Genomic DNA, 26,095 nt, shown 5'->3' on the forward strand with positions numbered 1-26,095 from the left:
TCGGAATAAATATGGGTGATGAACTACCAAGAGGCCTGTTCATCTTGTATCTATGAAAAACAGTGGTGCCAAGGCTTGGGAAGGATAAACAGTTGTCACTGTAACAAGTTTCCTAGATCACTGGCACTGGAGATGTTACTACTTTTTAGTAAGCAGAGAAATTGCTGCTAAGCCAGTGTTTGAAAAATGTGAGAAGAGGAATGTGATCTAAATCCAAAAACATAATACCAGATCTTGATTTCTTCATTTAATTCTATTAAAAACAAGGCACTTCTGATGTCTTTGGACTACATCTATTTAAATACTGCTGAAAAGGTACAGAGGCATGACAAGAACTGAGTGCTAACTGGGGAGCAAGATGGGGGGAGGAGCACAGACTGATGGAATGGTGTAAATCATGTGGGAAGGAATCCTTGGATTCCCTGGATGCAGCCCCTCCTGTTCAGCACAAGCCCAGCTTCAAAGCTGGAACCAATTTAGGATGAGATTGCTCAGGGCCTTATCTAGCCACTCTGAATATTTCCAAGGATGGAGATTCCATAGCCTTGCTAGGCAACCTCTTCTAGTATCTGCCTGCCCTCATTGTGGATAGAAATCTCCCAGCTCCCTCATTCCTTGTTATGAGGCATTCAGCATCTATAGTATAGATTGTTTTGAACGGTATTGCTTGTTCTTAATGGTTCTTATGAGGCAAAACATTTAAACTCTGGCTTTCCAAATTAACATAAACCATTGTGTTGTACAAAGCTGCTGCTTCTCTCCTCCTAGCAGGTCCAAAGATTGCAGAAAGTTTTTGTTTTGTGTGTGTGACCTCATCTGTGAAATTCCTATCTCTGCATTATGTGGTAACGTGGCTGCGCTTTTCTGTTCCTCGGCTCTTACCATTCAAAGGGGAAAAACTGTTCCAAAATGGAGAACTTGCTCAGGAATTACAGCAGTGGAGGTAATTCATCTTCTGAAGGGCTGGTGAATTTCTTTCATGGGAAATAATACAAGGCTTAAAAAGTGCAAGTATGGTATGATGAAAAACTTCGTGTCCCGATTAGCCCTTGAGCACTTCTGGAATAGAGTCCTTTTTCTTACTCTTAATTATGGAGTTATTAATGACTAAAAGCCTGCAGATGAAAATTTGTTGACAGTTTGTCAGCCTCTGGAGAATAAAGCTGACAACGTGCTTTCATTTTTACAGCTGACAACCTAATTATGTCCCTGTTGGTAGCTGCTGCCTATGGATTGAAGGTTAAATGGGCTGCTTTGGATATGGCTTAAAACTGTTTGGGCTGTGTGATGAAAAAGAAATTTGTTTCTGCTATTGTTTATTTATTCATTTGTTCAAAAAAAAAAATAAAAATCTGCAAGTTCCTCTTCCTATCTTTGCACATATGCCCAAAATTAGAGTAATGCCTAATAAACTTAGGTGAAAGTGCTGTCTCTTTATAATACAGTGCTCCTTGTTCCTCTTAGAAGAAAAAGATGGCTACTTTGTAGATGTTAACACTGCAGAGTTGATGTAAACGCTTTCTCCGGACTTCTGACTTCATGGGAATGCTGAGGAGTTTGCTTCAAACCTCTGCCACAGACTCAGTTCATTGCTGGGGCAATGAGCCTTGCCCTGCTGCGCTGGGTGCTTGGTGGCCTCCTGTTCCTCTCTGTTCTTAATAGCTATAAGGCTGTGGTTTTGTAATGGCTGGGGCTGGGATAAGTCCTTTTGGTGTAATATAAGGTGTCACTGCTCTCATTTTATCATGGGCAGTGTTTATTATATTGCTTCTGTATTTATGATGCTGCGTAGCAAGGCATGTTGGAAAAGGAGTGAAAGGTTTACAGTGCAGAAAGCTTCCTCTGCTCTTCGTGGTTTAAGTGGACTTCCTGAGAGCAATATCAGTAAGAACTGAGAGGAGACTCAGCCACTTGGGTTCTTTGATGAAGGTCTGTCCTGAGCTGATTACATCTGAATGTTGTGGATGCATGTGCTGGTTGATTTTTAGGTATTCTCTATGCTGTAGGAAGGCTGTTATCTTTTTAGAATGCATTGACTTTGAAATCCTAAAATATTTCTTTATTCCTAACTGTTTCTTAACAGTCTAGGATAGCAAGATATTCCTTAGGTCACATCTATAAGACCTGACGTGGCTCAGCACTACACATCTTCTCTAAAACAGAAAAACGCACAAGTTTTTAGTTGTTGTTGCTTTTTAATAGCCTTTATATTTTATAATTTTGTATTTTTGCTTTCTTGAATACTTTTAAGCTTTTGTTTTATTTGATGGGAATTCTAGTTTTGGATGTTTGTACCTAAATGTTGTTAACTCCTGGTGTAAAATTTCAGAACCTTAAATAACTGAACTCGTTTTTCACAAGTCCATCCTCATTCCAGGGCTCCCAAACGGTGCATAGTGCACAACCATAGTAATTAAGAAATATGATCTTCCATATTTTATTTCTTTAAGATTTGTGATTTTTTTTATAGACTTGCTCCTTTGGACAGAGCTTCAGAATAAGGGGCTTACTATGTATGGAGAACTGTGGAAATTGCCTTGTGTCTTCTATAAAACTAATTCAAATGATGTATTTGGGAGGAGAAAAGACTACTTGTATATCTTGAAATAAACTTTCACACTGTATTTTTGCATTATATGAGTACAATTATGCAGATAGATGAATTAATAGACAGCCTTTAATGGACAATATTATTTAGAGGGTAGCAAAACACGTGATAGAAGTCTGAGGGGAAAATTGATTCAAAAAAAAAAAAACAACCACAATTTTAATTCGACTTGGATGAAATATTAAGTAATGTTCATTTATCTAAGGCACGCAACTAATATATACCATACCAGGGAGAAAAGAATGCATGTAATAAGTGACTTCCATAAAACATCAACATCACTGAGCTCAAAATATTACATATTTTGTGGCACTTTGAACTGTCCAACAGCATATTAGTATATGTCACTTGTCTTCTCTGTGATATTTGCAGAAGTACAAATGAATAATTTGTTTTGTAGTTTCTGTGTTGGTGTTTAAATAATCTGGTCACAATTGGATCTAAATAATCACAACTTCAATTGCATCTCCATTAGTAAGGTTTGCAACTAGGTTACTGCTAAAACATTAGCCTGTTTAATAATTAAAAGGTATAATATGCCGTTGACGGTCAACGAGAATGGAGCAAGAGGCTTGGAAATTACCTAAGAGAAATGCTAGAGTAGCAGAAGTAAAGCATCAATATACAGTTTTGCCTTTTGGGGTATCATAGGTATATATTAAGCAGTTCAGCACTTCAGTATTAATTTTTTTCTTTTTTTCTTTTTGTTTTCCTTTCAGCCATAATCAGCAGACCACGTCATTTAGACATCCTGTGACAGGACAGGTTTCTCCAGAAAATATTGAATTTATTTTGCAAGAAGAGTAAGTAGCTCTACACCCATGGCAAGAATCCTGAAATAGTGACACATTTACTTAGAGTGGTTTAGTGGTTTGACAATTCGTCTGGTACGTGGGGTAGCAAAAATGTCATACAGTTGCTTGATGCTTAAAAATTTACTACTTCTTGTGACAGTATATTTTTGATTGTAGCTATGTTCCATGTTGGGACTAGAGATGGAATCTTTCCCAGATCTTTAATTAAAGAAAAAAGAAGGAAAAAAAGAGGCATTTTAAATAGGATACCTATATAAAGTTGAAGTGTGGTTAAGTACCATCTATATATAAAAGAAATCTCAAACATCTTCACGTAAGCACTGAAATGCTTGTACTGAAACTGGAATACATAAAAATATTATTGTTTTCTGTTGTAATATCTCACATTTCCTTTGTTTTAGCTTTTTTACATTCATTGCGTCTTGGGCTGGTGTTTAATTGAAAATGGTTCCTCCTGCATTCCTCAGTTTATTCTGCAGACACAGAATCATGTATGTTAGTTCCCAGTGTATTTCCTTCTAGCATCACCCATGCTGCATGCTAGTTGGCTCCTGGAATCCCCTCTGTAACTGGATGACTAGGTATCTTTCCTATACAAAATCCAGAACTTCAGTGCTTCTTCACTTATGAATATATTCCAAAGAAGAAGAGAAATAGGGCAACAACAGGTATTCCCTTTTCCATCCTGGTCTTACAACACTGCTTCAGCAGCCACCAGCCCTCACTTGCGTCCCTGCATCACAGAGCATAGACATCATGCTGTAAAATAGCCTCTTGTGGTGGTTTGTAAGGCTGCCTTTGTGAGTTTGAGTGCTTTATATTTCAAACTATGTGACACTAATTTAATTTACATTTAATTTAAACCAATATTGCATTAAGAGCACTTAAGTGGTACTGAATTCATTGGCCTAGAGAAGGAAATTGTGAGGCTTCCAGGGGTCTGAGGCTTTTGTGACAATGTTTTCTGTTGTGAATCTGAGGAGGAAAGAAGAGGTGGAGCACAACAATATAGCTTTCTGTGCAGAGATTTAGGAAGGACCCCAGAAAGTGTTTCTCAAATAGTTTAGTAAAACCTGAACACTAAACAAACCTCCCTTCCAAGAGCCCAAAGCAAATCCAAGGGGTCGTCTCTTAAGGCCCATGCTATGAACCAGCACAAAATGGATGAATGTGTTCTGCTGTGGGGAGGAGAAGTCTGTGAGCAGGTGCAAAGAGTTTGAGATAGCTACTTAGAAGGAAATCACCCTGCTTAGTGACATGCACATGTCTTGTTGCTTGGGAAGGGACGGGCTCTTTTACAGGTACTCAAAGAACCTGCTCTGGTCATTTAGTGAGGAAAACAGGTATCTTGCAATGGAGCAACACTTAAGGTCAGTATAAACAACAGACACTATACATCTGTGTTCTGACTTCCAGCTGTTAATGGATCTTTATTTGATCTGCTGGACAAGTTTGATCAAATTTAGTATGGAGAAAACTCATATGTTTGTGAAGGAAAGTAGGTGTTTGGACAGAACTCCTTAGGGTGCCTCCCTGAGTTACTCACACTTCCATGTGTTGTTTCTGGTTTTGTAATCATGGTAGCAGAGAAAGTATTTGAAGCTGAATTGGAAGAACAACTGATTGCACATGGTCTTATTGATCTACAGCTATCAGAAGCATTTTCATAGAAGAATTGAATGTGTTTATTTGGGGGGCAATCTGATAAACAGGCATAACTTGTCATCAACTTCTTGCTCTGAGGTGGTGTCAAAAGTAGAAAAAACAATCTTTCAATGCAGCAGAATTAGTAGAGACAAGTGGGTTTTATTTTAAGTGAAGAGGGAATGACTGCAGAGGTATGTATATAGAAAGATGTATTTGTAGTGACTTTTCAGAGAACTGTCTTTGTGAGAACAGTTCTCTAAGTTTTATTATTGATCTGAAGTACACAGGGTGTTTTTAAAATTAGGTATTTTTAATATGTAAGCAAAAACTGATTTAAAGATGGAAACCTGAGATCCTCTGGTTTCTTTGATTTTGATTTTTATTTTTACTACTCCTTCCAACAGTGTAGTTTTTACACAGATGCTGTTCATTGTCGTCATACCCGAGTTCCTGTCAGATGCTCTGCTGACATATGCAGATGTCTCTTTCCCTCAAGGATTTGTGTGGGATCAGAGTCATAGATTGCATTTTAATTTGGAATCAGTGTGGTAGATCATATCTTGTGATGAAAGGTTTTAACTAGCAAGACACAATTGGAAAGTTTTTACCTGGATTTCCATTATCTGAGGTAACTCTTTCCATCATCTGATCCTTTTGAGCAGGAGTACCTTTTTTTCTGTAGCTCAAGAATCCTGTCTGATATAGCAGCACTCTTAAGAGCTTCATATACAGCAGTTTCTTCTTCAGTGATGTTGTGACGTGATTTCTTCCTTACAGTTTGATTTTAATTTAAGATTAAGGCTAAAGCCTGGAATAGTCACTAGATATTGACTAGGAGTAGTGGGGAGACCTTGGCAGAAACTTGTTCAAGTTGCAACAAAAGTCTTTATTAAGAGGAAACCTTTAACATCAGAAAAGTATTTTACAGTAATGTAGAGATGATGGATGCATGCTCAGGCCGTTCCTCATCCAATCAACATACTGGCAAGGAAAGAAGATATTTGTAAAATGATGCCATTGAATAATTTCAGCCTCGTGTACTTATGACTCAATTATGAACCAGAAGCCCTTGACTCACTTGATCAAATGAGAACTGGGCGCTTTCAGCAGATAGCTGAGATTGTCCCTCGCTGGCGCTTTCCCAAGTAATTTTGCCTTTTAAACAATATCGCATCATTCTTCCTGCTGAAGCCAGAATGATTTCTTCAACTCCGTTGTAGTTGGAAAACAAGGACAAAGAGCATTGCTTAGAACCGTAACTTTTTTAATTGCATGACTTTTTTGATCCTTTTGCACTTCTTTCTTCTTGGCAGTTCTCGTAATTAGATTTTTGAAAATATCAGCATTTCCTGACCTATTCTTAGCTAAGACAATTATCGAATCCCCACCTTTCATTCTCAAACTACTGACCAGGCTTCAACACATTGTTAGTTATGCATTTCTTTGAAAACCTCATGGTAGAATTGCTTAGGATAGACACATGCAATTTTTGGATTTTTGTTATTTTTTTCTGTAAACAGCTATTCATTACTTTATAGAGAAAGGAAGAAATAGGTACTTACAACATATATCTAATTGCATCTGTTGCTAAACACTAGAAGTTGTGTATTAGAAATTTTACAGTGCTTTTTATTTTTAATATATTTTTTACATTACGCTTGCAAATGAAAAAACAGTACTTTAAAGTTAAAAAGGATAAAACTTCAGTATAGAAATAGAGAAAATACATATGTTATGCCTGAAATTCAATGTCTGTTATCCCTTTTTGCCTGTTTTTTTTGTGCAACTGATAAAGTCTGTGTATCTCTAGAGAGAAAAGCCATCTTGTCTATTACATTTGGTTACTATAGCAGCAAAAGTATCAGGTGAAGAGATGAGAGGAAACCCAAAAAGCACCAAAATAAACATCTGTCATGTTTTATTTGTATAGAAATATGAGGACAGCTAAATCTCTTATTCAGATAAAAAAAAAATTATTAATGTAAGAGCTGGATTGACATGATGTTGTTTTGTTCCAACAAAATAAACTTTCTGAGTTACTGGTATGGACGTGGATCTTTTCAGTTGACTAATCTTTATCATCCTTTAGAGAAAAGGAATTTGTTTTCTCTCGAGGACTGCGTTTTCAATATAAGCTACTGGTGTAAAATCCCATTTTGTTCATTTTTTTAAATAAATCAAATACTGTCAATGTGATTCTCTTTGAGTTAGTTTTATGTGATTTTTTTTTAGGCATCCTTGCACAGTTTGAGTAGGAAGTTCCTTGATAGGAGGGAGATATTAGAGCATATATATATGTTAGAATATGGAGTTATTTTCATGTGCTTTATAAAGATTTACAAGGAACTGGATTATGTTTGTGCATGTACACTTCTGTGGGAGGCAGCAAGAAAACTGACCAGAACATAAAGAAAGCCAGCACTATGAAGAGAATCTAAACAGATATTATCAAACATTGGCAGTAGTGATTCTGAACTAATGCATCTAAATGTACAGGGCTAATGCTTTATTCCCTCATTTTTGAAGATGAATCTGCAAGCACTGTTAGGTTGATGTTAACTCTGTTACACACACAGAGATGCTTCAGGTAATTCTATATAATTTATATATTTTTCTTTGCTATTTAAAACAAACTGAGAACACTAATTAGCTATTGAGAGACTTGACCTTGAGATTGATTGTGATCTGATTTAATGCAAGTCTGTTATACTATTTTAATCTCGAAATATGATGTAAAAGTATTTTAAATTCATTTTCAGTACTGTTTTGTATCTTGTATCATGTAATCTTTTGTTATGTCTTAGGTGCCTAATGTTTGGATCATCAGTGTTTGCCATCAAAGACATTGTTTTAGGAGAATGTTTGTTATTTTTTTTTCCTGTTCCAGTTGACTCACTGTCTCTTGCTGGCTATTTGTGTTTTTCCATGACAACAACCTTGCATGCTTTTATCTTTTTCTCCTTTATTTTTAAAATTTGTTATTTTTCAAGTTGAAGTTCTTCATTTATCTTGATGATACTAACAAATGAAAGCTTTTCTTTATTGACAGTAATTGTTTTCAGTAACAAATGGAAGAGAAATCATTAAATGGCAAAATGATCAGTTCTTAGAAACAGTGGATTTGTTGTTCTGTATTACATTACAGTTTTCTGATAGTTCTCTCTGATAGGTCTTGTTATTTGTATAAATCTTGCCTTTCTCTGTAGTTCTTAGCTTCCTCATTTTCTGTTGTTGAATTCCTTTTTTTTTTTTTTTTAATGTGTCAAGTTTAACACCACAAAACAGTATCTTGTTGAACAGCAGACGTGAACATGTCATTAGTCTGTGGGTGCCTACACTGATTTGCACTTAAAGCCATTCTTCCAGGGTGGGGGAGGTGATCATTTCTTTTTCCATAAGTTTTGTTGCAGAAATTAATTTCTAATTTGTTAAGACTAAAGTTTTAGTTTTAATTTTTCTTCTCTCTAAGTTGGCATGTACGTGCTCTCTCTGTCTCTCTCTTTCTCTCTTGCTCTCTCTCTGAAATAGCTACTCTATGAAGTGAAGAAACATATCCTAATCAGATTGTCTGCAGGCTTTTCACTTCACAGGTTTCCTGAGTGTGTATGTTAATTGTTGCTTGGTGGTGAATGGACTTAACCCAGCTGGTGACTGATCACGAATGGTGTTCCCCAGGGTTCTGTATCGGGGCTGGTCCTGTTTAATATCTTAATTAATGATCTGGATGAGCGGATTGAGTGCACCCTCAGTAAGGCTGCAGATGATACCAAGGGAAGAAGTGTTAATCTGCCTGAGGGTGGGAAGGTCCTACAAAAGGGATCTGGAGAGGCAGGATCAATGGTCTGAAGCCAACTGTATGAACTTCAAAACCAACTACTGGTTCTTGTGCTTTGATCACAACAATCCCATGCATCACTACAGGATGGAAAGCTGTGGAGGAAAAGGGCCTGGAAGCATTGGTTGATGCTTGGCTGAACGTGAGCCAGCAGTGGGGCCAAGAAGGAGAGACCTTATAGCTCTCCACAACTTCCTGAAAGGGCATGGTGGCGAGGTGGAGGTCAGCCTCTTTTTCCCACATCGGAGTGGTGAGATGAGAGATAATCACAGAATATCAGGGATTGGAAGGTACCTGAGAAGATCATCTAGGTCCGGTCAAACAGGAACACATCCAGGCAGGTTTTGAATATCTCCAGAGAAGGAGACCTCGCAGCCTCCCTGGGCAGCCTGTACCAGCGTTCTGTTATGCTCACCATGAAGTTTTTTTCTCATATTTGTGTGAATATGTTCCAGCTTTCCCCCTCAAGTTGCTCTGGGGGAGGTTCAGGTTGGATACTAGGAAAAATTTCTCATCAGGAAGAGTGGTGAGGTACTGGAACAAACTGCCCAGGGAGGTGGTGGAATCACCATCCCCAGAGGTGTTTAAGAAACATAGATGTGGCACTGATGTGGTTTGCTTTAATTCTAAGAGGCAGGGTTGAAGGCCTTTACTCTTCATTAGAATTCATCTTACTTTGAAATGCCTGAAGCAGGGAAATGGGACCTTTTTGATAAGCAAATATTAGGAAATGGCAAGTATTATGCTTTTGCAAGTAAAATGTGCCCCTTGTAAGCATGTGTTTTCTGTCTGTTCTGAAACTTTGTAGAATAGAAAAGAAACTAGTGCAAGTCAAAAGGCAGGTAAGACTGACTGATAAGAAATAGTTTGGTCAGGTGACGTTTCTCATGGGAAGTGTCTTAATCTGCTTGCTGAAAATGGGTATAACTAAAGCTGATGAATTGCTGAAATAGGGCAGCTGGTCCCTAAAAAGTACAGCAGATTGGCTCAAATTCAGGTCATGAAGTGCTTGCACACTGAAGTCTGGCCCAGGATTTTAGGTGCTTGCTGTAGTTCATTCTCCTGTCTTGGTCCTGTATTTACAAAGAGGGAATTTATGCCAGATAAAGCAGTGTATGAGGGAAATAGGTCAAAGTTAAGGTATTAATTCCTTGCAAGATGAGTTAAACTGTAGACAGATGTGGAAGAACGTGGTTTGTTTGGTTTTTTTTTTTTGACATCAATTATAAAAGCTTTTGGACAGGTGATTGTGTTGTAGCTGAGAGTGCAACGGAAGGCAAGCAGCTTGTTCTTGCTTAAGCTAAAGCTATATTTTGGGCTACTACAGTCACAAACTTCTGTTCTTATGATTGAGAACTACTCACAGTTGCTCTGTTTTCTGCTGAAATTGAGGATATGATTGAATCAGCAGCAGCTATAGGAATGCTTGTTGTGGCTTATATTGTGTTTTGTCTCTTGTGTTTGTTTAAAAAAATGGAAAAAAATCATAGTTTGTTAGTAGGTGTTTTGGTTTGTTGGTTTTTTGTTTTTGCTTTTTTTTGCAATGAATGAGTTAATGTTCCTATAATACAGTTTGCTAAAGTGTTCTTAATGATTTTTTGAAAATACCACACGCTGGCTCAGCTCACACGTTAGCGTCAAGCTTGGCTGCTGAGGCTTCTGTTTGTAATCTCCATAAGGAATGCCACAGGATTTGTACTTGCATTTGCCCTCATTTCTTCATCTGGGCAACTGTACTGAATTTTTACTTGTTGGACAGGTTCTTACTGTAGGATTCATCTCCCTGTGTTTTAAATGTGCATCTGCATCTGAGCTCGTTATCCAGATTTCTTGAGTACTTGTATGACTCCTAGGTATTTATTGCTTTCAGTACGTACCGTGAATTCTATCACTTCAAATAAAAGTATTTTTATTTTAATAACTCATATTGTAGTATAATTTGTTTTTTTGAGTTAGAGTGAAAGATCAAACATTACATTAGCCTCACCTTTAATTTAAACAACAGACCACTAACTGCAAAGTGTTTGTGACTTCTGCCTCTTCCTCCTTGGTCTTGTTTCTTCCTCACCTTTGTAGCCAAGCCTTTGAAACAGGCATAGCATTAATCTTATCTTCCCTGAATGCTGTTGGTTGTAACTTGGTTCTCTGTTGGATTTGAAGACTTGACGGGTTTCTTTCTCCTGATACACTGGAAAATGCCAATCATCAGATGTCACTGGCAGTATATGCTTGAGAAATACCCCAAATCAAAACAATAGGGAAGGTGCCATGGAAGCTGACACATGGAGAATGTTTCCCTTGTGACTGGACCAGCCTGTCATTTGATTATTTAGAATCTCAAATATAAGAAGGCAAAAATAAGAGTTTGATACAATATACTTTAGAGTATCTGTTTGTTTTTGTTTTCTAGACAGAATTCACCCATGTCCAAGCCGCAAATAAACCAAAGACCTTCAAGCATGGTCAGTGAATCGTCCACTGCAGTAACTATGTCTGCTGTTGATACAAAGCCTGGTTCTAAGGTAAAGGAAACAGACTGTTGTTTGAATTTGGTGATCAGAACTTTGCTTGCTTTTAAGACCAATGCTGATATGTTTTATCATTAATTGTAATAGGGCTCTGAGTTGGGCTAGAGGACTAGTACTTACCAAGTACTCGTGCGTTTGAGTTTACATTTATCCTCGTTATTCTCATTTTTGTAATGCCAGCATTAGTGGGAGAAGGCTTTATTTTTTCCACTTTTAAAATGGGTGAACTTGGTGGGGACCTGATACTCTGCTTTGATATGGAGATTTTTTGAGCAGTGTGGTGTCTTTAACTGATCCAGGCTCCTACTTCTGCCAGTAAGCGTGAATCCAGCATGAAACCAATGTGCTCCGCTGCTCTGTTGTAATTGCACTGATCTAATCTGGTTTTTCTGCAAACAGTAAAAACAGCAATTGACTAGATACAATGTACAGGCCCACCCACGTGACAGAGGTGGTTTATGGGAGACGAGAACTGCACAGCTAGATGGAGGGAAATGCTTTTTTCATTGCAGCTTCGGAAAATAACCACAGTCACCTCCCAAAACTTCAACAGATCTGTTTATGATCTCTTCTGCTACTTTGTTTGCTGTCCAGTAGTAGTGTGGCTTTACATGTTTCTGCCAGGCTGCCAAATGTGGCATTTTTAAAAATACTTTGCAGCTTTAGACTTTGACTGGACTTCTCATAGAGGACTTGCCAGTACTTTTCTTCCACACCAACTTTGTTTATGTGAACTCCTTCCAGCTTTGGACCCTTAATAAGTACTTCATTTTTTATTAAGACAGAAAACTAAGGTATTTTTCATATACGCTCTGATTCATCATTGAATTCAGGTTTCCAAGCTTGAAAACGCTCCCTATGTTCTGTAGGATCAGAAAGAAATGTGTTAAATTCCTTCACAACCCATCAGAATTGATTCAAGTTAACCAGCAACAAGAAGAAAAGCTGTAAAGTGAATAATCTGTGTCCTCCACTTTGAGGTTATTTGTTAGCACGCTAAGAGTAGTTTTTAAGAATCTTTCCTCAGTTCTCTACAGGTTTCTGTGAGTTCTGTAATCATTGTTTTTGTAGAGTGAGTTTCCAGGCACAGGTCTGGGGCACAGTCGTGAAGCCAGAGTCACATTGTATTTACCACAGCTTCTTGGTACCTATAGCTGGCTATCACGTTTTATGAAATGCTTCGTGGTTTTGTGCTGGAAATGCTATAGTACTGACACTCTGTCTGCACATGGTTTGAATGCTGAAAGAGACAAAGCCTACTGGTTTCCTGCTTCGGTATTCAATTCTGAGCTTGGGAGTGAATCAAATGTAGGAAATAAAAAGTGGTTGTTTTCAAAGAGAATTTTGCATTCACTCTACTACAATGTCTGTTGTATACTGCACAACAAAGATGAGCATGTTGGAAAAAAAACAAACAAAACTATCACAAACTAAAACCAAGGCTGTCACTGTTTTATTGATATCTGTATAAATGCATGCCTTCATTTCGTAAGACACCTGGGAATAGGTAGTTTTGCAGAAACGTATGTCAGTCCTTAGGGTGAGCCTCACCCCCTTCACGCTGGTATTGTCTGAACAAGTCATGTGAAGACTTCAGACCAGTTCACCTTTTGAAGCTTAAGGGGTATGGAGTTGAGGAAATACAAATCAAAATGGATGTTGATGAAAATCACTCTCTATCCCAAAGACAATTGATTAAATTACAGAAGGATGTTTCTCCATTGTGAACCATGTTAAAAGCTGTTCATGTTGACTATGAATAAAGGATATTGGAAGAGTAAAGGGCTACTACAATTTGAGAATAATTTGGAATATAGTCAGTTAGCAAATGCTACTATTTTTGTCAAGGCAGAAGTGTAGAGAATAATACCGTCATGTAATTTTTACTTACTAAGTGCTGTGTGTCTGTTTTTGGTAGTTTCTGTCCAGGAGAAGTAGTTGAATTGTTGTTAACGTTGATAGTTGCTTATATTTTTCCAATATGCACAGCTGAGAATTACAACAAGTAAATAAAGAACGGGTATAGCAGCTGAGAGAAACTGATAATGGTGGCAAGTGTGCAGTGGAGCGAACTCTGCGGCCATTTGGAGCTGGAATGTGGGGATTAGGTCAGGGCTGCTTCAAAGGAATGTTCATTATCAACAACAGGAACTCAGAGTGTTTCAGTTCATCCTATTTGAAAAATAAGAATTCTGTCTAATTTTCTTAAAGATACAGAAAGAATTGATGAATTAATTTGGCTATAGAACATCTTGAGATTGTTGAACAGAACAGGTTAGGACATAGAGCTAAATACTTATATATTTTTGTTTTATATGTGAAGTTGTGCATTCTCTTGTGTGTATGTGTGCTTCTTTTTTCCCATCAAGATAGTCTTTTTTTTTTTCAATTTAGAAAATGTCTTCCAGATGAAATGCTGATTACTTTTTTTGATTGTCCAGTTTTAAATATATATATATACATATATATAAATAAATAAATATATATATATAAATATAATTAACAACTTTCCTTCTCAGCTAGATGTTACTCTAATGGAGGAGAGGATGAAGCAGTGTGATGAAAAGGAATTTGAAATTTTGGCTCTTGATATTTTGCTTCTTTGTGGAAATGTGAGTCACTCACAAACAAGTCAGTGTAACAGATGCGTTGAAATTAAAAGTGACTTCCTTGTCTTCAGCTGATCTGACCTGCATGTCTCAACACGACAGTGGTATCAATATTTCAAGTTAGGAAAAGATCACTCCAGCACATGCAAAGAGTTTTAAAATTACACTTTTTCTTTTAAACTGACTTCTTACTGTAGCCAGTGAAAGCAAGATATGAAGTTGTTTTTACTCTAGAACTGAATGAAACAATTTATGCTATGGATAATATGAAAAATCTAAATTAGGTGGAAGAATAGTTATTTCTACTGCGATCTTTGGTATGAAATATACAGCCCTAGAAAGGCTTACCCCCCTCTTGTCTAATAACTGTTGTGTTTTGGTTTTTTTATAAGTTAGTCCGATGGTAGCTTTTCTGCATTTAGTAAAATTGAATGAGATCAAGGAATCCAAGTGCTTGATCATCTGCTCAGAAAGCTGGTGCTGCTGGCAGCCTGGCTTGTTAGGTGTGTGCTAGCCTTTGGCAGCTGGGTTGTTCAGATATTCTGTGTAGCACTGGGCCACAGGTAAACCTTGTTCAGCCTCTCACTGCAATGCCAGCTGTGCCTAGGAAAGAGCCCACACTTGGCACTCTTCCTGTCTCCCCTGTGTCAGTGTCTCTCACAGTGATGACGGTGACGTGCAGCTCACCCGCGTCTCAGCAGAGCGGAAAGCACTCTGCTGCTCCCTGAGAAACAGACCTCAGCACACTACCTAGTAAAAACTGTTCTTTGTTATCTGCTTACAAGTTACACGTTTACATGGCTGCTTTTTATGCTGTGGCACCAAAGCAAGGAAATTACTGGGTGGTTTTGTTTTGTTTTAACTAGTTATTGTCATTATCTCAATTCTGCATTAAGAGTTGTGCTCACATCTGCTGAAATATATGAAATTTAGTATAGGTTGGAAAAGCCTGGCCTCAAAATGAGGAGGATTTTTCTTTGTGTACTCATACATTGCTGGAGCGTTTTATGATTATATGTGCTGACTTCGAGTCCAGATGTTGCCTGACAGGAAGAAATAGTGCACTGAGGTTTTTCTATATCATCTTTTGCATATGACAAACATGCTTATTTCCAGAGCTGCTGTTTGTTGCAGCTGACAGAGTAGCAGTTCCCCGACCACTCAAAAGGAGAGGTTTGAACTAAGACGACATCGCAGGGTTGTTTTAGGAAGGAGGCAGGGAGTGAATCTGGGCAGCTCTTTCCTTGGAGAGATTGGGTGCAACTCTGAGGGCGGTTTGTGCACCTCGGGTTCCTAAGCAATTGCGGTAGCAAGCTGCTGAGATTGGAAAAGAACAGGCAGATCATTCATCTAGAGAGTTTTGCTCCTTTTTGCACAGACTTTCCCTGCTCCTTTTTGAAATTGGTTTGCTGATGTGAGTCAAAACCAACGTTGCATTAAAACAAAGCGTTACATAGCCCTTATTTTCTCTTTACTACCATCGAGGTCTCTTCCCTAGCAGTCATGCTGCTACATCTTCCCCTTTTTGCTTGCGGGGTTAAAGTCAAGCATTTTATTAAACTGTCTATGTATTTTGAATTTAAACGGGAAAAACAAACCACCAAACATAGAGCAAGCAACTAAAAACAAGATTACTATTCCTGAACACAAACTCCTATGTGTTGTAGAGGGATGCTTACATGCAGGTGTTGTTGTGCACTCAGAAATACTTTCCAAGCACAATAAAACTTAGTGATTCTGCCATTCAGACTGGAGCCACCAGCACTACTGCTGTTAGCACACCATCCTGACACCAATGTGTTGATGAGAGTGGGAAGTTGCTTTTGCTGTATGGTAAATATTTTTGTCTGTATGCTTGCCCTTGGAAATGCTATAGTCTGTTAATGTGTCATGACTTGTTACAGGGAAGTTATTTTAAATATGAAGTGTAAGAGCAGTTTAAAAAATACTGCTACTGTATACTTCTGTACAGGTAATGAAGGCTGGAAACAAAGTTCATAGCTTTGGAAAGAGGGAACAAGCTATCAGGAGAAATCCCAACGTTCCTGTGATAGTAAGAGGCTGGTTACACAAACAGGTAAGCATGCAATCATCTGTTTCTGTCCACATGCTGTCAGATAACTGTAAAAACTTAAGTCCTCGTGCTGGTTATGCTGGGCAATGTTGGGAACACCCATGAGCTTTTGTAACAAGGGACTTGTGCTCAACACGTGTGAAAACAAGGTTTTGCATACACGTTTGATACAGAAGTGGAAAAAAGTGATGAATGGACACTGCTATCCTGGTTAAATGTTTAAGCTATAGCTTTGTTGTCAGTGTCTGGTGATTTCCACTGTTTTATTCTGCTAGCTTACTGCCATGCTGATCTCAGTCCCCTTGAGATCTCATCATTAACCTGGGGTTGGGTGTGAAAGCCATCTGCTTTCTTTGCCCTTAGGCTCTGGATCAAAGGCTTGAGTCCAGTTCATTTGCCTTTAGAGCAGAGGGAGAAGATGAAGGTAGATAGGGCCTCATCATCACACATTGCTGTCACCAAGACCAGTGTCAAAATAAAGGCAGGATTATTGAATTTTGCAGTTACTGCATCTTGAAGCTGGCAGAAGACATCTTTGAATGCAGAAAGTGAAAAAAGCTGTTATATAAGAAAACTTGCTTCTGATTTGATAATAACCTGGTGCATGCTGATGAAGGTCTAGCAGCTTGTTTAAGGGACGAGTAGGAAAAGTCTGAGTCTTAAAGGCATGATTCTACATGCCAGGGAAAAAGTTGCTGACAGCCATTCACTTCCTTCTCCATGAGATCCATGTTCCATTTGACATCCACTAAGTGAGTCCATTGGTTTTCAGGGCAGAGGCAGAACTATGCTGAGAGCACGAAAAAGAAAAGGGAAGAAAGTCATCGCATACTTAATATGACTGGAAAAATAAGTGAAGTAAATAGTGTCTATAGTGTTCATTTAGCTATTTCCTTCTGTCCACTTACTTCTACTTGCAAGCACTTAAAGACTAAAGATGCTTTCTCTGCAGTTGGTCTCATCAAAGCCTTCAGTGTAATCAGTTGTACATGCTGAGGTTACATTTTGGCAATTTTACAGGCTTCTAAAATTAATTTATATGTAAATATTACTCATTTTGACTAGGTGATGTATGTTATATGGAGACATTTGTCTCCACAGGCATATTGAATTATACTTCGTTAAAGTCTGTATGTTATGCATCCTGGTCTATTTCCTTAGGAATATTTATTAAGTTACATTTTAGGCATGGGTAACGTATGGAAAATGGACCGTAGAATTACAGGAGATTGTTGTCTTAAACTTGAGGTCATATTTCACAGTCGTAGGGATTTTCATCTTGATCTAAGGGCAATCCTTGTTGGAGTTTGTGCTGTCAGGATGCATACCTTTGTTTCTTTATTACGGGACAAAGCTGTCCAATAAAAATATGCACTGTTTGTTTATGGGGTTTATCTGAACGCTGGATGTAAGTTTAATTGCTTAGTGAAAATGAGCAGTTTGAGTATTCTAACCTGATCGTTTTATAGTTGGATGCTTTACTTCTTCCTGAGTATACAATATTTTCCTGAAATATAAAATGGTTGTTTTTGTAATTAGTGCCATACTTGGGTGGATTTCTGGTAAGCTGTTCACTGATACAGCACTGCACGTTAAGCTCTTATTGTCATCAGATGAAAAATGTATCACCTTTCTTCCGTTTCAGGACAGTTCTGGTATGCGATTATGGAAAAGACGATGGTTTGTGCTTGCTGATTATTGTTTGTTTTACTATAAAGGTGAGTAGATAGTAGTAGCTCTTCTGAGTTGGCCTGTAACAGTTTACCTATTCAAATCACACTGCAAGTATAAGCTAGTTAAATGTTTCAGGTACAGTTAGGTGTTCCAACAGAATGCACCGTAAAGCAAGGATTTGCCCATTCCTCTTTAAGGTGTGGCAAATTTCAAGCCAGAGGTGGGGACCCAGGGGGCTGCTGTATGATATTTTGTCACATAACTTGTCTTTCCTATATGCCAAGGCTTACGTTACAAAATATTTGGCAGCAATACCAGTTTAAGATTTTTTCCATCCATGTTCGGAGTTGTTACCTACCTCCTTGTGGCTGTGTGGCTGATTATGATAATACAGTGCAACCAGATCAGGGCATCGATTCAGCTTGCATCCAAGTGATAACACAAGAGTGAGAATCCTGTAGTCAGTATTTCTACAGGTTAAACACAATTTTACTTTGAATAGGAATAATGGTATAATATTACATAAGGTTATTTCTAGGTTTTGATTAGGATTTTACAATTTTTGGGAAACGTTGTAGAATATTAAGCTCAAATTGATGTGGGCACTATATTTCTCCTGCTGTTTGCTTAAGAGTTGATAGTAATACGGGCTTTTTCATTATAATAAAATGCTAAATGGAAAGCCATTTCTGTTACATGGCCTATCAGAGTTCATTTGTCAAAATAAGCTTTGTTCAGGAAGTCTGCTTTTGCCCAAACCAAATTAAACAAACAAAAAACCCCCACCTACTTTATTATTAAAAAATACAATATTGCTTCTTTAAAAATGAAACATTTTTCTATGTTGTTGCCATGGAGTCACAATAAAATTTAGACTTCAGAGAGCATCCAAACATCAAACCAGAGTCCAAAAAAAGGAGGTCAGATCAGGCTCTTTGGGGCTTAATGCATTCATGCATTGAAAACCTCCAGTGGTGGAGATGACACAGCCTCCTTGGTCATCCTGTCACACTGTTTCTCTGTCCTCCTGTAGAAATTTCTTTTCCTTATATCCATTTTAATTCTCTCACATTCAGACTTCATGCCTATTGTCTGTTGTCCTGTAATAGACCACTCTGTGTCCATAATGGAGAATGTATTGATATTCCACTGAAATGTGCAGTGAATTAGTGTTTTTTGTTGTTGTTTAAAATTATTCTTTATTATTCTGCAGATAGCAGAGAAGAATCTGTGTTGGGTAGCATACCATTGCCCAGCTATGTAATATCTCCTGTTGGACCTGAAGATCGTATAAATCGCAAATTTTCTTTTAAGGTATGGGTGCAAAGCTTAGCAGCTTACCATATTTTATAATGCTTATTTGCATTAGAAATCATGATGTTGTTGTAAGCAAAAATATCTTCTTTCCTATTACGATTTTTTTTCAAAGGCACTTTATCTATTGAAATGTCACGTAGCACTTTTCTGTTACTTTAAATTGTTTTTAATATATGTTACTATGTATAGACGTCTTTACAGCTTGATAATTAGAAATTCATGTTAAGTTGTTCCACTGCTTTTAGATATTGAAAGAGTTGACATTTTTTTTTTCTTTATAGGGTGGTTGATCTTATAATAGACTGATGGCTTTTTTAAATTTTAATTTTATTGTGGTTTCTTTTTTTTTTTTTTAAAAAAAAGCAGCTCAATTTTCATAGTTATAAAACAGCAACACTGGCTTCTGATATATAATTGCCTCCTTTCAAGTGAAGAAAGAGTATGCAATTTCTCCTTTCTTTTTTGGAAGTGATAATTGTCCTAAGGGATGTTGAGTAATTTTCTGCTTTTTTTTTCTTCTTTTTTTTAAGGTAAAAGCACTCATTCAATGCAGCTTTAATGTTCTGGTTTTTGTTTTTTGTTTTTTGTTTTTTTTTAATTAAAAAGAAATTTAATTGTATGATTTCAAATTCTATTAGCTCTTATAAAAATCTATGGAGGAAGTGAAATACAAAATTCATTCCTTCTTAACAGTAGAAAATCCTGCCTGATTGTCCAAGTTGCAGCATTAAGGCAAAGATCAGAAATGTCAGTGTATGTTTGCAAATTTGTTATGCTGGTATTTGGAGAAAAAACCTGTTCTGCTGTGTACTAAAGTGGCAGGTGAGCTATATTACTAAACAAACAACTATTTTTTTTTCATTTTTTAGCAGATGTAGTTTAAGAGATCTGAAAGAAATCTTTCTCTTTATGTATTTGCTGAAAACATCTGTTCAGCTTTCAATTTTTTTTTTAGGTGTTTTTAAATGGTAGACTACCTTTTGTAGTAGCATTAGGATTTATTTTCAAGTGTACAATGATTTGAATTTTATTAAACAAATATTAACTTGAAATGTGTTTAAAAAAAGACCTGCTGCTCATTGTGGAAATATTTGTTGTACTTTTTCAAATATATTGAATATGAGATAGCAGGATAAGCTACAGAGGATTCTTTGTTAAAAATCATTTTACTCCAATTTTGAACAAATGCGATTCATGAAGTTCTCTTTGAGCCTTTTTTGAGGCGGAAGCACATGGTGCAAAATGAGGACCTAATGCATACTTAGGCTTCTACATCTATTGAATAAATCTTAGTGCAGGTTGGGAATGGAGGTAAAATAGCAGTAGTATCTGCTTGAATCTTGCTGTTTTATTGTTTTGAAAAGATTCTTTTTAATTTCATGGGAGGGTGTTTGCTAATGTGTTAATCAAGCGTGGTTTAGGATTGTTAACCTTCAGCTGACTATCAGTCATTAGGGAAAGAATCTTAATGTGTGTGTGCGTGTAGATACGTGTATATATGCACACAGAGTGGCTTTGGTTGGAAGGGACCTGAAAGAACATTCAGTTCCAGCCCCATGCTATGGGCAGAGTTGCCACCCACTAAATCAGGCACTAGATCAGGCTGCCCGAGACCCCATCCAACCTGGCTTTCCAGGAATGGGGCAACTACAGCTTTTCTGGGCAGCCTATTCCAGTGCCTCACTACCCTCTGAGTAAAGAATTTCCTCCTAATATCTAGTCTAAAAATCCTCTCTCTTAATTTAAAACCATTCGTACACACATATAGTTTCCAAATGATACGTTCTGTAGGCAAGCTCTTGGTCACCACTGCCGAGTTGTGCATCTTTCTTCCTGCAGAATAGAACCCATGGTTATGACGTGATTAAATATATTCAGAAGCAAGTGCAGACTTCTCCTGATCCTTCCAAGATATTATACGTATGTGAGCTGTACTAAATCTTTAATCTGAATCTTTTCTGAAGATTAGTTTGAGCTAGTAAACTGGGATTTTCAGTTAATAGAGAAGCAAGCACTTGCAATGCAGTTTCATTTTATTTAGAACCAGCTCTTAGGGCAGTTGGCAGATTTTGAATGATTCCTGCTGCCTGGGCCCCACTCGATACCAACATTCAGTGATGGCAGCCTTGACTGTGGTGGGAGCACGGCCATGATGGCATTCCATCACTCACCAGCCATTACCTTTATCTAATCTCAGTGCTTCGATAGCCAAAGCACAGACGGACATTCTGTCTCAGTGTAGCACAGCCAGAAATAGAAAACTCAACGGGAGTAAGCCTGAAATAAAGATAGGACTTTCTCACATTTAAGTCCCGAATGAGTAGGAGAATGCGGAGCATCGCTTTTTGCATTTGGCCTGTCACTTACTCTGGTTGCTGTAAATTGTTTGTTACAATGGAGGTTTCAGTTTAAATGGCTTTTTTTAGTGGCAGTGAGTTGTTGAAGCTAGGTAAGTGTTCAAACTCTGAAAATGTTTTGTAAAACTAAGAGGAATTTTACTTAGCAAATACATGAATGTTTTTGGTATATGATGCAGTTAGAAGACAAATTCTAAAGTATGTGTTTACTAGTAAACTAGTAAAGTATGTGTCTACTTTAACAAGTAAAACATTCCCTGTGGAAGTTCCTCTGCCCTTCTATCACCTCCAAAGGACCCATGCATTTTGTGTCGTCTTTAAATACTTGGTAATAACAGGCCTGTAGAAAAGCATATGGCTGTTCAGATGCATTCAAAACTTGCTGGAAGTGTGGGAATACGTGTGTTAAATTGCTCTGATCAGCAACTTCTAAGTATCCATCTTGACAAGCTTTTCACACTGTTTATTTCTCCCAAGCAAAGTCCTGTGGTTACTACTGTCATTAATTTGTGTGGTGACCCTTAAAACTGAGGATCTTTGCACATTCAGTTCTGTAGCTAATATCTTAGAAGTATTAATTAATGGTTCTATTTCTTCATATAGTAGTTATCTGCTGATACAGATGTAGGATACCACAAATGCTATGTTTGGACTTCGCTGTGAAAAAAATCACATGACATTCATATATAACTGGAAATATTCCTTGTGACAAATAGAGAATGTACTGTGCCTCTTAGTAATACAATTTTACATATAAATATTAGCAATTCATAGAAGATAATGTAATTGCAGTCTCTTTAGAAGTCTTCCTGCTCTCTGTCTGGAAAGATACTTTAATTGATTTTATATGTTAAAATATGAGAAACTCATTTTATAAATCTGACATTAATGCAAATTGTCGAAAATTGGAAGGTCTACCAGCATCTGCTCTAAAGAAAGCTGCAAAACTTCAAGCAAAGCCAATGTATGCGAGTGGATGTCAGTATGTATATGCACATCTTGCCACCAGATAAAGTCAGTGAAATAAGCTTTGATGCTCTGTGAGAGATGTGAAGTACACTGGAGCTAAAACCCAAACAAATAAAACTCCTTTTTACTTTGATACTATCCTTTGCGTTTTTTCAGAGGTTTAGCCAGTCAGTGTGGGGGCTCTTAGAGCCAAGGAAGCCAGGCCAAATCATTACTCCAAGAAGATACTACTCTACTGTTTTTTCAATATATTTACATTATTGATACTCAAGACAGACTAAAGCAAATATCTGTTCACTGCTTAGACCAAATGAGACAGGACAATTTCACTGGTTTTCATTTAAAAAAAAAAAAAAAAAAAAGCGGAAAAAAAAAGTATTTGTCTTGCCATCCCTCCATTCTGTGAACTCTGGCTTTTTCTCTCCTCAGAACAACTTGGAATAAAGATAGCAGTTGTAGATACTTATTCCTGTATACTTAGATTACTATAATCTTTTATTGAATATTTTCTTTAGAAACATGAATCTTTTCACAATTTTAACTTAACTTTTTGTCCCTGTCTTATTTTATTGATACGCTTTTGGGGTTTACTGTCCATTTCTCCTGTGCATTTTGGGAGAGAGACTGCTTCCCTTCTCAATCTATCCGCATTAAGGCGTCTGAATGCATGAATAGGTACTGGTATTACTTTTCCCTGTTGTGTACTACATATGTGTGGCACGTGCTGTGTTTTAGGCTTGTTCATGTGCTGTAGTCATCCTAATAGCTGTGGCTTTAAAAACAAGCAAGCAAAAAAAAAAAAGCTGGCTTCTGTGTCTACTAGGAGTGACAGCTACAAGACACGAGCAGAAAGTGGCTTTCTACTTATTACACATGCTACTAATAAATGACTGTAACTGAAACGTATCAGAATTTTCCTTCCACTGATTTTATATATTGTGAACTTCAAGATGTCGGGTCTGTTGGTAACAGCAAGCCATCTCTGTTTTCCCTTCTGGAGCAATCAATGTTTTTGGCTGCGATAGCTTCAGTTTCTTATAGGAGAATAGTGCAACATGCTTTGTGTTTTTATTCTGTTTCTCCATTGCCTTTTAAGCAATGCTTTCAGCTGTGTTCATTGTGCACCACTGAAAGGGAGCATGAAAGGCAAATGAATTATGTTGAACATAACATACAAGTGAAATAAATCCATGTATTTCTGGGGGTATACAGTCTCCAGTTTGTTAACCAAGGTCCTGTTGTTGGTTTATTATGTTTGTATTATTTCCATCAAGCTTGTAGCCAGAGAAGGTTAGGATCCTACTGGTGCATGTATCGTCTAGAGTTGCTTCACTTCAGTATTCTAGCATCTTCTCCTTTAGATTCAAAATGGTGTATATAGGAATAAAGTCACTGATTTCTTTTTTGTCTGGAGCTGCTTTTCTTGCTGTGTTCTTGCACTGAATGTTAATTATAAATTGCAATGATTTAAGTTCTTCCCAACCAAAATTTTTTTGAACACTTACGGTATTTTCAAGAAGGCAGAAAAGCAAGAAGACTCCCAACAGTAAAGAAAACCCAAAAAACTCAATCAGCCAAACAAATGAAAATAAATCATTTGGTTCCTAAATATGGAATTGATCAGAGCTACTGTTTCATTTATGTAAACCCTACTTCCTTTTGTTAAGTTAGGTTACCTAATGGTGGGAAGAGAGATACCACCTTGTATTCCGTTATCTGCTACTGGAGGTGGGAAGCAAAGGCTGTGGAGCAGGAAGAGAATCTTGGACTTCTGTTCAGATTTTTTTTCCCTCTTCCAAAAAAAAAAAAAAGATGCTGTCTTAGCCATTGGCTTTTTCTGTTATAGCAGGTTTAGTTTTATTAAAAGCAATGTAAATAATTTTATTTAGATTTTTTTTTGCAAGAGCTTTCGTGTTGAGTATACTTGATTCAGCTTTTTGAAAAGAAATAGGGAAATCGGTCTTTTCCTACTAGTTCTGTTAACGAACGTGAAGAGCATATGAAGTGCTAAACAGCAACTACATCCACAAGGTAATTTGGAGGAAATATTAGTCTTGAAACGTAGTTGTGTGACATAGTGATGTTTATACTATCCCTTATACAAAGGTGGATAAGATTTGATTAAATTCATTTAGCCTAGAGTTGCACAGACATCCCATTTCAAACATGATTTTGTGCACAGCACTACTATTTAGGTGTTTGATAGGTTTATTGAGAAATTTCTGAATACCTGTAGTCTTCAGTGGAATTTCATGGGACATTTTGATATACAGAGATGCTTTTCAGTATTTTATGCACTTTAGTAATTCCATCTGTATTGATAACTTCCTCAGTAAGTCTTGTGATTTTGCAGCTAATACGGGGGCTCAAGTGCACGCTTTAACAAAAAGATCTTAACAGTTCTTTAAGAGGCAGTTTAATTGCTTGAATGGTAAAATTTTTGTCTTTGTTTTGTCTGACTAAATTGCTTTATGAAGAAAGCTGTGGTGGTTTGCTCACTTACACGTGTCTCAGTGAAAATTAATTTAATTTGTTTTGTGTGTTATTGGCAGTAAATGGAACATCAATTAAGAAAAATTTACCTATTTACATCCTACTATGAAAAACAGAAATGCTGTACTTGTAGCCTAATAGTGTGGGTAAGAATTTCAGTAAAATTTAGAGAGTGCCGTTGGTGTTTGCTGCAGAGCTACCGGTTGTGGCAAGATGATAATTTTACCCTAACTTCAGCCAAAGAATGCGGAAAGTTTTACTTATTTTAAAGATATCAGGAAAAGTTGCAATAAACATTCTGGAGAGAAAACAGCAGTGCTGTCCAATGTTGATTTCTTTGTGTTTTGTTTTTGTTTCTTTTTCTGACAGGCTGTCCATACAGGGATGCGGGCATATATTTATAATAAGAATTCTGTTATTGGCTCTCAGGCAGAGCATTCAGGGATGCGGACATACTACTTCAGTGCAGATACCCAGGAGGACATGAACAGCTGGATTCGGGCTATGAACCAAGCTGCCCTTATGCAAACACGCTCTTCACTGAGAAGGCAAGTTCCATAGGCCAATTCCTAGCTTAGAAAACAAACTGGGTGGTGATTTCTGAAGGGGAAACTTCTAACTGTGTGCTATGAAACCTATTTCAATTTTAAAGAAATGATTCTTCGTAATTTCTGCAACTTGTTCCTGTTGCAGATCAGCTAGTTAGCAACAAATAGACTGTATGCCCCCGTTCAATGACACGGATTTCTTTTCTATATACGTATTTTTAGGGAATTGAAGTTACAATTGTTTGTGAGAAAAATTCATACGCGTGCAACAGCCAAATGGCAGCTGTAAGGAAGGTAAATAGAAGGGAAAGAACAAAAAGCAGTGAGTCATTTCAGCTAAGTGTTTAGAACTAGGATCAGAGCCCTCCTAAGAGGGAAAAGAATGTTAAAAATGAGTACATTACAAATGCACAGAGCTATGTTTATTAGCTAATTTATGCAGACATTAACTTGCTTATTTTTGGCTTAATTTGATGGCCTTTAGTATGAATTAAATGTTTTCCTCAGTCTAGAAAAAAGTGCAGTTTTAAAAGAAGGATGTACTTTGGTTCTTTAACAGTGCTTGAAGCACTGTGCCTTCATGGGCTTCCAGGTTTTTCCCTTTTTTTAAAAACTGATATA

The 26,095-nt window shown here is 37.3% G+C and overlaps 1 protein-coding gene across 4 annotated transcripts in view; it reads left to right on the top strand.

The window, feature by feature from the left end:
• Nucleotides 1-26,095, top strand: part of PLEKHA7 (pleckstrin homology domain containing A7) — a 142,277-nt gene that overhangs the window by 73,470 nt on the left and 42,712 nt on the right. For all 4 annotated transcript variants that reach the window (XM_042881836.1, XM_042881838.1, XM_042881837.1 and 1 more), the window contains 6 exons: nt 3,328-3,411; nt 11,316-11,427; nt 16,015-16,119; nt 17,762-17,834; nt 19,004-19,104; nt 25,296-25,474. In XM_042881836.1, the coding sequence (XP_042737770.1) occupies nt 3,328-3,411; nt 11,316-11,427; nt 16,015-16,119; nt 17,762-17,834; nt 19,004-19,104; nt 25,296-25,474 (654 nt within the window). The remainder of the gene's footprint in view (nt 1-3,327; nt 3,412-11,315; nt 11,428-16,014; nt 16,120-17,761; nt 17,835-19,003; nt 19,105-25,295; nt 25,475-26,095) is intronic.

The sequence above is a fragment of the Lagopus leucura genome, unplaced genomic scaffold (genome assembly GCF_019238085.1).
Source record: "Lagopus leucura isolate 7727_CA_CO unplaced genomic scaffold, USGS_WTPT01 Super-Scaffold_100033, whole genome shotgun sequence".
Lineage (NCBI taxonomy): Eukaryota > Metazoa > Chordata > Aves > Galliformes > Phasianidae > Lagopus > Lagopus leucura.